The 12,220-nt window shown below is 41.2% G+C and overlaps 1 protein-coding gene across 1 annotated transcript; it reads right to left on the reverse strand.

The window, feature by feature from the left end:
- Window positions 1-7,052: 7,052 nt before the first annotated feature.
- On the reverse strand, window positions 7,053-9,134 carry CCDC185 (coiled-coil domain containing 185; the record flags this gene model as incomplete). The annotated part of the gene is made up of 1 exon (XM_081327711.1): window positions 7,053-9,134. The coding sequence occupies one exon, from the start codon at window positions 9,132-9,134 to the stop codon at window positions 7,053-7,055; it is 2,082 nt and encodes a 693-aa protein (XP_081183837.1).
- Between the last annotated feature and the right edge of the window lie 3,086 nt (window positions 9,135-12,220).

Genomic DNA, 12,220 nt, shown 5'->3' on the forward strand with positions numbered 1-12,220 from the left:
CTTGAATTTCACCCGGAGGGCAACCGGAAGCCAATGCAGCTCGCGGAGTAGAGGTGTTACATGGGAGTATCGGGAAACCCCCATTACAACTCGCGCGGCCGCATTCTGCACCAGTTGAAGCCTCCGAGTGGTCTTCAAGGGCAGCCCCATGTAGAGAGCGTTACAGTAGTCCAAACGGGAGGTCACAAGCGCATGAGTGACTGTGCGTAGGGCGTCTCGGTCCAGATAGGGACGCAACTGGCGCACCAGGCGAACCTGTGCAAAAGCCCCCCTGGTCACGGCTCCTATGTGATCTTCAAAATTGAGCCGTGAATCCAGGAGGACGCCCAAGTTGCGAGCCCTATCAACGGGGGGTAACACTAAGGAGCAGTTTGTTTGTCTCTTCCTGTGACCTGTGCAAACATTTTGGACTGTTTTGGATAAAAATATTGTAAACAGAAATCCTAATTATCTTGTTCTTCAAGGCCAAGCAACCTTTTTTTTTAATCTATCCCCCAAAACTGGTGTCAGGCAATTCTGTGTTTTGGAAATAGTGATTAATTACCACAAAGGACATTCAAAATGGGAACAGCATATCTATCCACATAAGAATTTTTTTTTGATGGTTGGGGGTTACTTCATACATATTTTCAATGAAAGGGAGGAAAGAGTGATGTCTTCCCTTTCTGTGTGAATAAGTTTAGAAAATAAAATACCGGTAGCTCAAAGAATGTCCCATAGGAAAAACAGGAACCATTGAGATATTTCATAATTCCCTCTTTTTAACTCCATTTCAGGCCATATGTGATGTCTCCATAAGCAACAGAATAAAGCATTTAAGGAATATGTGTGAAATCATGACCTGTAAAATATAACATTACTGTACATAAACTGAATGTTGTGCAGTTTTTGCTTTTCTGAATTTGTTGAACACTTAAAAAAACCTTAAGTAGCTCTTGTTAACTATTAAGAAATTCCATCTGTATTAATATAACGCAAAGCTGTAACAGAACTTTCTATATTGTTTTCTTAATTTAATATTCAAAAATACAGCTGGATTCTGCCACAGCTCAACAAGTATTATCTCTCAGGAAGACATTTTTTTCCTATTTTAAAAAATGTAACAAAAATCACATTAATTCAAAGGAGGAGAATTAGCATTTATCTGATTCTTCCAGGAGTGTCAATAGAATTTCAAATGCTTCATATGTTTGAACTGAGTCATTTTTCATAGAAATACGATCTAGACACATACATGAGATAGAAAATCCCTTTCAGACATAACATTTGCTTCTGAATAAATGGAGACTGTGTTATTCTGCATGTTATTTGTTTGATGTGTGTACATTGTAGGAACAAAATAAATAGCACTACTTCCAAATCTCTCACCAACAGCTCTTTTGAAATTATAAATAATTTTGTAACTCTTTAGTGCCCTCTTCTGTTTCATTACAGGAATGCTATATTGATAAGGAATACAAACGACCAACAGAAATACATCTCTATTCATACCAAATGAATTATTGGGAAGTGTTACAGTACTTGTGCAACAAAATAGTGTTCCTCATTTTCAATAAGCCAAGCACTAGTAGTGACAGTCTTACATCCATACAGAAAACTTTAATCTATACTGTATCAATTTCTGTAATGACATTTTAAAGCACATATAAATAATACTTATTTACTTAAAAAGTACACCACAATACCTCTGCGAGATAACTGTTCCCATTTCATTTTTTAAAACAATATCACGTTAAGTGTGTACCTATACCCATGCATGTATAAAAACTAATTATTAGTCGGAAGATAACATAGGACAAGCCCTAGCTTTTAAAATTAGGTAATGACTTTAACTTTACATTAACCACAGTCCTAAACCAATAGTATACTATAAACCATCCAGTATCTCTGCAAAGAAACAGTTGATTTTTATTCTACTAGTATGGGATAGATATTTCAATAACTATGCGAACAACATTAAAAAAAAGACTTGGAAAAGACTGGAATTACATGAGAGGCAGCAAAAACCTTACAGCTTATTGAAATAGCTGGAGAAAATTTGCTATGCAGCATAGGAGGACCTTAAGAATGTGGTAGAGTCTCTACCTCCCATGTTATTTAGGAATACAGGTTATGTTTCTATGGCAGATATTTTTCTTATCCTTGCTAAAAAGAGTAAAATTATGTAGGTTTGTAGATTAGGCTTCCCTTCTGACCAGAGTAGAGTAGAGTAGAGTAGAGTAGAGTAGAGTAGAGTAGAGTAGAATAGAATAGAATAGAATAGAATAGAATAGAATAGAATAGAATAGAATAGAATAGAATAGAATAGAATAGAATAGAATAGAATAGAATAGAGTAGAATAGAATAGAGCTGGAAGGGACCTTGGAGGTCTTCTAGTCCAGCTCCCTGCTCAAGCAGGAGAACCTATACCATTTCAGATAAGTGACTGTCCATCCTCTTCTTAAAAACCTCCAGTGATGGGAGTGCCCATGATTTCTGGAGGCAAGCTGTTCCACAGGTTAATTGCCTTACTGTTAGGAACTTTCTCCTTAATTCCAGGTTGCTTCTCTCTTTGATCAGTTTCCAACCATTGTTTCTTGTCCTGCCCTCTGGTGCTTTGGAGAATAGCTTGACCCCTCTTCTTTGTGTCAGCCCCTCAAATACTGGAATACTGCTCTCATGTCACCCCTATTTCTTCTTTTCTTTAGACTAGCCCAGGGGTCAGCAACCTGAAACAGTGAAAGAGCCACTCGGAACCGGTTCCCTCACAAAAGGAAAAACTGGGAGCCGCAAAAAATGTGTGCACATGCACGTACATGCGCACATGCGCAGAACAGGGTTTGGCTGAAGAGTGGAGCCAAGGCGAGATATGCACCTACCCTGCATATTTGAATTGATTGGTTGAACTTTTTTAGTCCAACTTTTTTCTTTTTTTTTGGACTGCACATGGCAGAGGACTGGGAGCCGCAGGAGACGGCTGAAAGAGCCGCATGCGGCTCCGGAGCCGCGGGTTGCAGACCTGTGGACTAGCCAAACCCAAGTCCTGCAGCCATATGTTTTAGTCTCCAGGCCTTGGATCATCTTAGTTGCTCTTCTCTGAACTTTTCCCAAATTCTCAACATATTTTTTGTAGTATGGTGACCACAACTGGTAACCATGAAGTATAAACTCTACAGTTTGCTCAAGCAGAAGGGTTAACCTCATCCCAAGTACCAGAATCTATTTGGAATATATCAAAACTGTTATGCTAAAAATGCACTGGATATGTTTTCCTACCTCTTTTTTTATGAGACTGCTTATATTTGATCTTTCCCCCAGTTAAAATTTCCATCAGAATAAATTATGCAAGGCCATATCTTAACCCAGTAGGAATCTCTATCTATTTCAAATGCATTCCGACATCAACAATATGGGATCCAAGATATTAAAAAAAAAGTTTATAATACAAGTTTTGAATAAAATATTATTTTCTTTGGAGTTAATGTTCAAAGTGAACTTAATGTACCTTTTACAAAAAAAACTTTAATAGCCTGATATTACAAATGCGTAACTGGATATCCCACTATTCATAATTTGTGCATATGCTTAATTGAGCATAAAAGGAAACACAGTAAAGCACAAAGCAGAAATCCAAATGTAATGTTACTAATTAATTAATAAATTAGTGACAAAATTGGTTGAGTGGCTATAGAAATTGAATGAATGAATGAATGAATGAAATAATTCATGCCTAGAAAAAGACATTGTGGCTTTTCCAGTTGGTAACAGACATATTTTACATAAATGTCACAGAAGCCTGTAATGTCGATTATGAGCACACCCAAATGATAAATATACTGAAGGATTATAACCCAGTGTAGAAATTTATCATTTACTCTACTCAAAAATTACCCAGAGTGTTCTCAGGTTCCACTCTCTTTTTCTAGCCTTCCCCTTGTACAACACCATATATGCCAGAAAATAGCTGCCAGATGCAGAATTACAGTAAATCATTGTACTATATTTGCGAACCATTCCTGCAAGTAGAAGCACCACCATAAAATTCCTTCTATTCTCAATCCATGAAGACATTCCAGAAAAAAATAGTATAGCTAAATGTATCAGAAATTGCTGATTAAGCATGATCAATAAACTTGCGTTCAGTAGCACTTTTCAACATCTGTATTAGTGCAACCATGAAAGATTTTGTCCAAAAACTAGATTGAAATGGGGTTGAAATCATCTCTGATCACCAGGAGAACCTGCGGGGATTCAGCTTGGGTATGAGAGTTCTCATACAGACAAAAATATGAGTGGTCTGCTGCATAAACAAGGGACAGATAGAAACTGTATCTTTAATCAACACATTCTGCAGGGAAAGAAACCAAAAAAGGTACAAAAGGATTTGAATATCGATTCTATAAATAGGGCTTAGTCTTGATACATTGCTCTGCTGGAATTCTTTCACTATGACTTTCTAATTTTTATTTTTATTTTTAAGAAAAACGTTTATCTGAAGTTCTTTGATTCTTCTGAGCTTACAGTTCCAGTTGCCTGTGGAGTCAAGCCTGGCAATAACCCCCTTAAGCACACTGCCCCCAAAGAGGCTATTTGTGATGAGCAGTATTTGTAATAAATCTCTGGATTATTGGGATATAAAGAATCCAATGAAACAAGTTAACTAAGTTCTATGGTTCAAGCTGATTTGCTTTCACTGAGGTATACAGGAACTAATCTGCTGTATAGTAATAATCCAGAGCCAACAGTGCAGCTTTATTTCTCCAGACTCTGATATTCCACCAAACAGTTGCTCAAGGAGCTATCCGAATACATAGGATCTCTTACAGACATACGTTTTCTGCAGTTAATATAAATACAATTAAATAGTAGGCTAAATAAAAGAGACAAAGGTTTTTCCATTTAAACATTTAAGCCTCCTCTCCCAGCAGTATGTGATACCAGCAGATAGGGAAACTTCTATCACTGACATGGGGCTTATGTATAATGTGTGTAATAGAGGAAGGAGTGTGTAAGCTAGAAACCCTGATCACAATCATGCTGCCTTTGGCCTTGATCATTAGTGAGGTCTCAATCTACCATCTACTGCTGCCTAAGAATTTCAGAAACAAATAATTGCTACCTCCTTTGAGTTAGTTCAACATGGAGGTCATTGATCTTGGCCTCAATATTATTCTCTAATATTGCATAAATATTACCGGTAACTGGTATGTCTAGCTAAGACACTAATTCTAAAAAAAATGTATGTCAAAGCAAATCTCATCAGCTTCACAGCTACAGCTGATTTATTTATTTATTTTATCACATTTATATACCGCCCTTTCCCGAAGGACTCAGGGCGGTTTACAGGGTGGTTAAAAAACAAAGATACAAAAGTTAAAAACAGATTAAAAAAATTATATTTGTCCCTGCATAAGTAAAACCCCAGTTAAAATTAAGAAAGCTAAAATTAGAATTCTCAGCCTGGGCCAGAGAGCTCGAAGAGCCAGGTCTTCAGGTCCCGTCGGAATGAACGGAGGTCGGGGGCAGTCCTCATGATGAGAGAAATGAAATGTAAATGTAAAAAAATGTAAAAAAGAAGTTGCAAGGTATATTTATTGTGCTGACTCCCGGCAAATTCAGTTTAAGTTCAACGTGCTTTGAAAAACTTTCTACCAAGTTTTTAGGAACACCTACAAGTGTTTCGAGCACTTGTGTCTTTATTTTCTCCAGCCAATTTTCCAAAAATAGAGGATGTTTATTTGCAGATTAAATCTCAGAATATAAACATCAAATAATACAATTTCATATTTTTTTTAGAAATGAACAGATTCTGGTCAGGCTTTATTTCTAAATTATCTTAAATGATATATATACTGCTAAGCTTGTAAGCCGCCCTGAGTCTTCGGAGAAGGGCGGGATATAAATGGAATTAAAATAAAATAAATAAATAAATAAATAAATATAGTTAGCGCGTTATGTGGTTGCCATCAGAAATTTTTAAAGTTAGAAAATTAACATTATGAAAATTTACAAAATCAGCATTGGCAAATACAATCTCAGTCCAAAAGTACATAGGCATACAATAATAAATTTCTAATATCATAAAATAATACATTCATGTCTGTTAAATCCTATGAAAGACTCGTAAACATCAAAGGAACAAATGGGATTTGTGATTAGCATACGGACTGCAAATTATTGCTTAGACACATAGAAATAATAGTTTGAAATGTATTGCTGGAATGTTTTTCATTAAAATACTAGTACAGGTAGTCCTCGTCTTACAAACATTCATTTAATGACTGTTTAAAGTTACAAGGGAACTGAAAAAAGTGGCTTATGACCAGTTCTCACACTTATGACCGTGGCATCATCCCTTCAGTCAATGATCAAAATTTGGGTGCTTCTCAACAGGTACGTATTTATGATGTTTGCAACATCCCTGGGGTCCTGAGATTCTCATTGCAACCTTTCTGGGGAACATCGGACCAGCAAAATCAATGGGGGAATAAAACCCAGATTTGCTTAACCACGATTCCCTTAACAACTGCAGCGATTTGCTCAACAATCATGGCAAAACAGGTTATGAAATGGGAAATGACCCTCTTAACAACTGTCTTATTAGCAGCAGAAATTTGAGGCTCAATTGCAGCCATAAGTCGAGGACAGCCTGTATTAATACTTGGTTGGCCAATGTATACCTTGATCTGAAATGTTTTAAATGTCACATTTGGTAAGACGTAATTTTTAACTCCAACTGTCCCATGGTAAAATATGATTTTTAAAAATCATTGTTACAGGAATATTCAATCAAAATGTGTTGCTTTAAGTCATCGCTAAATTCTGTGTAGCACTAAGTTGTTCATAGCACCTATGTGGATAAAGGTCAGTATTTTCTGTTCACAATAACATTACAAATGCACATCAGAGCGTTTTAGTGTATATTGTAAATTCCTTTAAACCAAAGTACTTATCAGTCAAACAGTAATTAAGGCTGAAATCACTTTAGTGTACAGCAATGCAGAGTTCTGCAAAATGCATGCATTACAACCATCTACTCTGGTTAGAAGACAGTTTGTTTCCTTAAACTTCACTACAGGCCTCTGGGGCAATTTGAATTACGGTGGGCATCTAAAGCCATTGGATCAAATGTATTGTGGTTTATCAGATCTCTCATTTTGTCTCTAAGGCCATAGGAGGCTCTGGCTATCCTCCTAGAGTCTTCAACAGCTGCGTCCTTGTACCTTAGAAGCTGATTGCTTTTCAGATCTTTTCTTCTTAAAGCCTCTTGCAATTCCCGCAGGTGGCATTTTTCATCATAATCAAGCTTCTGTTTACGGCAGTGGTGATTCCTTTCCTTGGCGCTATTGATTTCTTTTATATGTTGTGCTCTGTCTTGCATATTTTTGGTCATGATTTCCCTGGCCTGCTGTATCTTCATCTCAGCTATTTGCAACAACATCTCCTTGCGCCTTCTCTTTTCCTCCTCTGTCTCTTTAGATCTAGTCTTCGCCACTATACCTTGCTCTTCATCCTTGTACGACTTTTCTTTCAGTTCTCTATTCCTCTCTTCGAGCAGCTGCTCAAGGATTTCCTGAGACCTCTGGAGCTTTTGTTCAATGCAAAGCCTTTTGTACAACTCGTCAGCTTTCAGCTTGTCCTCGACTGGGTCTTTCATCTGCATGGGCTTGAGTTTCTTATAGTCATTCAGGTCTACTTTTCTCTTCTTCCTTTCCATTTCCTTTATAAGCCTCTTCTCCAGGGCTTGCAGCATCTTCTCTTTGCACGCATGAGAGTTCTGATCTTTGACATTTCGGTCCATCATCCGTTTGTCCCAGAGTTGCTTTTCCTGGCAACGTTTCCTATACTCAGCCTGAAGCCTGGCATTTTCAAATTTCTCTCTACGTCTACACTCCTGCTCTTTAGCTAGCTTCTTCCACTTCTTGTCACGCAACAAAATATCCCTCTCCCTAGCGGCCATTAATTGCTCTTCCTCTAACTTAACCTTGGCTTTTCTTTGATCCCGGTCCCTCTGCCATTGGTCCACATTCTCCGCCAGCTGGTATTGCCTCTCCTTTTCCAACTTCGCTTTGTGCTTCTTCTCCTTCCGCCTCATCTTTTCCCAAGCCTCAGAGACCTGGAGCTGCCTGTCCTTCATCTCTTCCTCCTCCTGATGCCTAGCTAACATCAGAGCAGCCAGCTTTTTGTCCCTTTCTGGAATCATGTCCTCGTATCTCTTCTCAGTCAGATCCTGGAGGCTGATCTGAGCGTCTCCCTTCTTGCTCTTGTGGTGATTGTGGTGACGGTGATGATGCGAATTGTTGTTAGGGGGCAAATAAGCCATCGGGTCTTCCTCCTCATACTGTCTCAAGGAATGCATCAGGTCTACCAAGCTGGGGCTGCTGTCGCAGGGCTCCTGCCAATCCCTTCTTTTGGGTTCCTTCTTCTCAAGCTTGGGAGAAGCTTTGTTGTCCATCTGAGTGAAGGAAAAAGAAGACGGGCAGACTGACGGTGGCTTGCTGACGTCGGTGGGAAAGTCGGTGCCATATTCCAGAGCTCTAGTCACAGGACTGGCCCATTGGTCGTCCCGGAGCAGCTCCTCCACCCGGGTGCACCGGCCTGCCGGGGAGCGGCCGGGCAGCTCGTGGGGGGGATGGAAATCTCCGCCGTAGAGGGTGGTACAAGAAGTGGTGCAAGGAGTAGCGCAGCCCTCGCCGGCCGGAGCGAGGTAATGGTGCTGCTGCGGCAAGGTGGGGCGGCGCAAGCGGGCCGAAGCGGCGGTGGCGATGGCTGGAGCCTTAGCGTGCGGGAGCGAAGCGCCCCTGTACTTGCCTTTGCGCGGCAGCAGCATTCCGCCTTCGTCGCGGTATATTTGCGCCAGCTGGTGGCGCCCAAGGCAACCCTCGCCTCCCGCCGCTTCGGGCTCCGAGCTGTAAGCCGGGTCCGGGAAACATTGCGGCGGAGAGAACCGGCCGGGGCTGATTCGCCGACGCGTCATCTCTTGCTGGGTCTCGCTGCCCGACAGACTGCAGCAGGACACGACGGGCGGCTTCTTCCGGCCCTTGTTGGTGCTGGCCGCGCCTCGGTCGCTCGGGTAGACGCGCCACCTGCTCTCCGCTCCGAGACACTGGCCCGTCCCGCGCCGCGGCCGACGCCGCTGCTGCTGCCGCTTCATGGCCGAAGTGGCCTGCCCGCTGCTCACGCAGCGCCTTGCGCAGCACAGTGAAATTCAGCGCGCGTCACAATGGGGGAGACCGGGTCCCTCCTCCTCCCGGAGCCCATTAGGACGCGGGGCCGCAATGCGACCCTGCCCCACTCGCCCCTAGCTGGCCCTGCTTTCTCTTCTGCCGAGGGAAAAAAAGAGACGGCGCGAGGGTTCCAGGCTCTGGAAGTTAGCTCGAATCAGGTGTTCTAGTGGCGCAGTGGCTCTCCGGATCCCAGCGGAACTGCAGCTTCCCATAAGATTAGTGGAATGGGACACTAAAGTACCACCTGGTATCCCATCTCTTGTTAGACCAGAAGCCCAGATATCTTTGATTCAAATGCAAACTGGAATACCACAAACCCATTTCTGAATTTTCATTAAATATGGTGGTTCTTCCAGAAAGGATACTGCATTCCCTGAGAGAAAGTGTCACAGGAGCTTTCATAAAACAACTTAGTTGTCTGAGACGTTGCCTATTCACAAAAAAATGACTCCTAGTGTAGTTTATTTATTTATTTATTTATTTTATTGAATTTCTATACTGCCCTTCTCTCGAAGGACTCAGGGCGGTGTTACAAGATATAAAATAAATTTGTTGTTGTTAGTTGCGAAGTCGTGTCCGACCCATCGCAACCCTATGGACAACGTTCCTCCAGGCCTTCCTGTCCTCTACCATCTTCTGGAGTCCATTTAAGCTCACGCCTACTGCTTCAGTGACTCCATCCAGCCACCTCATTCTCTGTCGTCCCCTTCTTCTATTGCCCTCAATCTTTCCCAGCATTAGGCTCTTCTCCAGTGAGTCCTTCCTTCTCATTAGGTGGCCAAAGTATTTGAGTTTTAGCTTCAGGATCTGGCCTTCTAAAGAGCAGTCAGGGTTGTTCTCCTCTAGGACTGACCGGTTTGATCGCCTTGCAGTCCAAGGGACTCGCAGGAGTCTTCTCCAGCACCATAGTTCAAAGGCTTCAATTCTTTGGCACTCAGCCTTTCTTTGAGGATGATCTTGGTTTTATGGTGAGGGATCAGGGAGGAATTTCCTTTTATTATTGGCCATAATTGTAACAGTAACTGCCTTTCCCACACGTAGCAACAGAATTTAGTGGGGGGAATCCCTTTTTGACAATAGGTGTATTTTATATGTATGCAATGCTATAATATTGGTCTGTGGAAACTCAGATGACCCCTAGAAGACAGCAAAGAGCTATAGAAATCTTTTTGCTTCCACCTAGTGCTTGCCTGTATTTTCGCAGACCAGATGTGGACATTCTAGTTATGTATGAGAGATAAACATCAATGAAATTTATGGCTATGTTAGGAACAATTATAAGTCATGTATGTATAACAAAGGATAATGTGTAGCAGCAAGATTATTTGGCCTATCATGGTTTAAACTTAGATGAATGGGATTTTTTCTGGTTAGTACCTGAACATCTTATAACATCTGTACATCTTGCAAATGAACATCATCTTTTGATTCAGGAATAAAATTCTTTAAGTTGTTGATGATCTTAAATTAACAATGTTGCAAGCTCATTTCGCTGAATGTTCTCTAATTTCTAACCAGCTTTATGTTGCTTTTCTAAAAGAAAAATAGAACAGTATAACCTGACATCTCAGCAAGCTACTCATTCTAGCTTGTGACAAATTTTAATAATGTGTTGTCTCTAGGTAGTGCTCACCTTATGATCATAACTGGAACCGGAATACATTGCAACTGGGAAGACCATAGCCTTGACTATACGCACTTTTGTTGACAGGGTGATGTCTCTGCTTTTTAGTGTGCTGTCTAGATTTTCCATGGCTTTCTTCCCAAGGAGCAAGCGTCTTTTAATTTCTTGGCTACAGTCCCCATCTGAAGTGATCTTGGAACCCAGGAAAATAAAATCTGTCACTACCTCCATTTCTTCCCCATCTATTTGCCAGGAATTGAGAGGGCCAGATGCCATGATCTTGGTTTTCTTAATGTTTAGTTTCAACCCAAGTTTTGCACTCTCCTTCTTCACTCGCAACAAGAGGCTCTTTAGTTCCTCTTCACTTTCTGCCATTAGAGTGGTATCATCTGCATATCTTAGGTTGTTGATGTTCCTTCCGGCAATCTTAATTCCAACTTTTGATTCATCTAGCCCTGCCTTTCTCATGATGTGCTCTGCATATAAGTTAAATAGGCAGGGCGACAGTATACAGCCTTGCCAGACTCCTTTCCCAATTTTGAACCAATCAGTGGTTCCGTGTCCAGTTCTCACTGTTGCTTCTTGGCCGGCATATAATTTAATTTAATTTTTTAATTTAATAACATTTATATACCGCCCTTCTCCCTGAGGACTCAGGGCGGTTCACAGGGCAGAATAAAATAGCAAATACAAACATTAAAAAGAGATTAAACAATTGCCCTAGTTAAAAACAATAAAAGTACAATTCTAAAAAAAACCCCAAGATAAAATTAAAAGACCAAAGATAAAACAACCCCACCGATCCCCATCAGGCTAGGCCAGCTTGTACAAACAAAAATGTCTTGAGATCGCGACGAAAGGAGCGAAGATCGGGCGCCATCCGGAGCTCTACCGGTAGCTGATTCCACAGCTCCGGAGCGCCCACAGAGAAGGATCTCCCCCTGGGGGCCACCAATCGACATTCTCTGATCGGTGGCACCCTGAGGAGGCCCTCTCTGCGGGAACGCACAGGGCGCAGGGAGCTTGATGCCGGCAAGAGACAAATAAGATGGTCTGGTACGCCCATCTCTTTAAGGACTTGCCAGAGTTTGTTATGATCCACACAATCAAAGGCTTTAGCATAGTCAATGAAGCAGAAGTAGATGTTTTTCTGGAACTCTAGCTTTCTCCATGATCCAGCCTATCTTAGCAATTTGATCTCTAGTTCCTCTGCCTCTTCGAAATCCTGCCTGTAGTTCTCGATCCACATACTGCTGGAGTCTAGCTTGTAGGATTTTAAGCATAACTTTACTAGCATGAGAAATGAGTGCAATGGTGCGATAGTTTGAACATTCTTTGGCACTGCCTTTCTTTGGAATTGGAATGTAAACTGATCTTTTTCAATCCTGT

Source organism: Vipera berus (genome assembly GCF_964194415.1).
Source record: "Vipera berus genome assembly, chromosome: 1".
Taxonomy (NCBI): Eukaryota; Metazoa; Chordata; class Lepidosauria; order Squamata; family Viperidae; genus Vipera; species Vipera berus.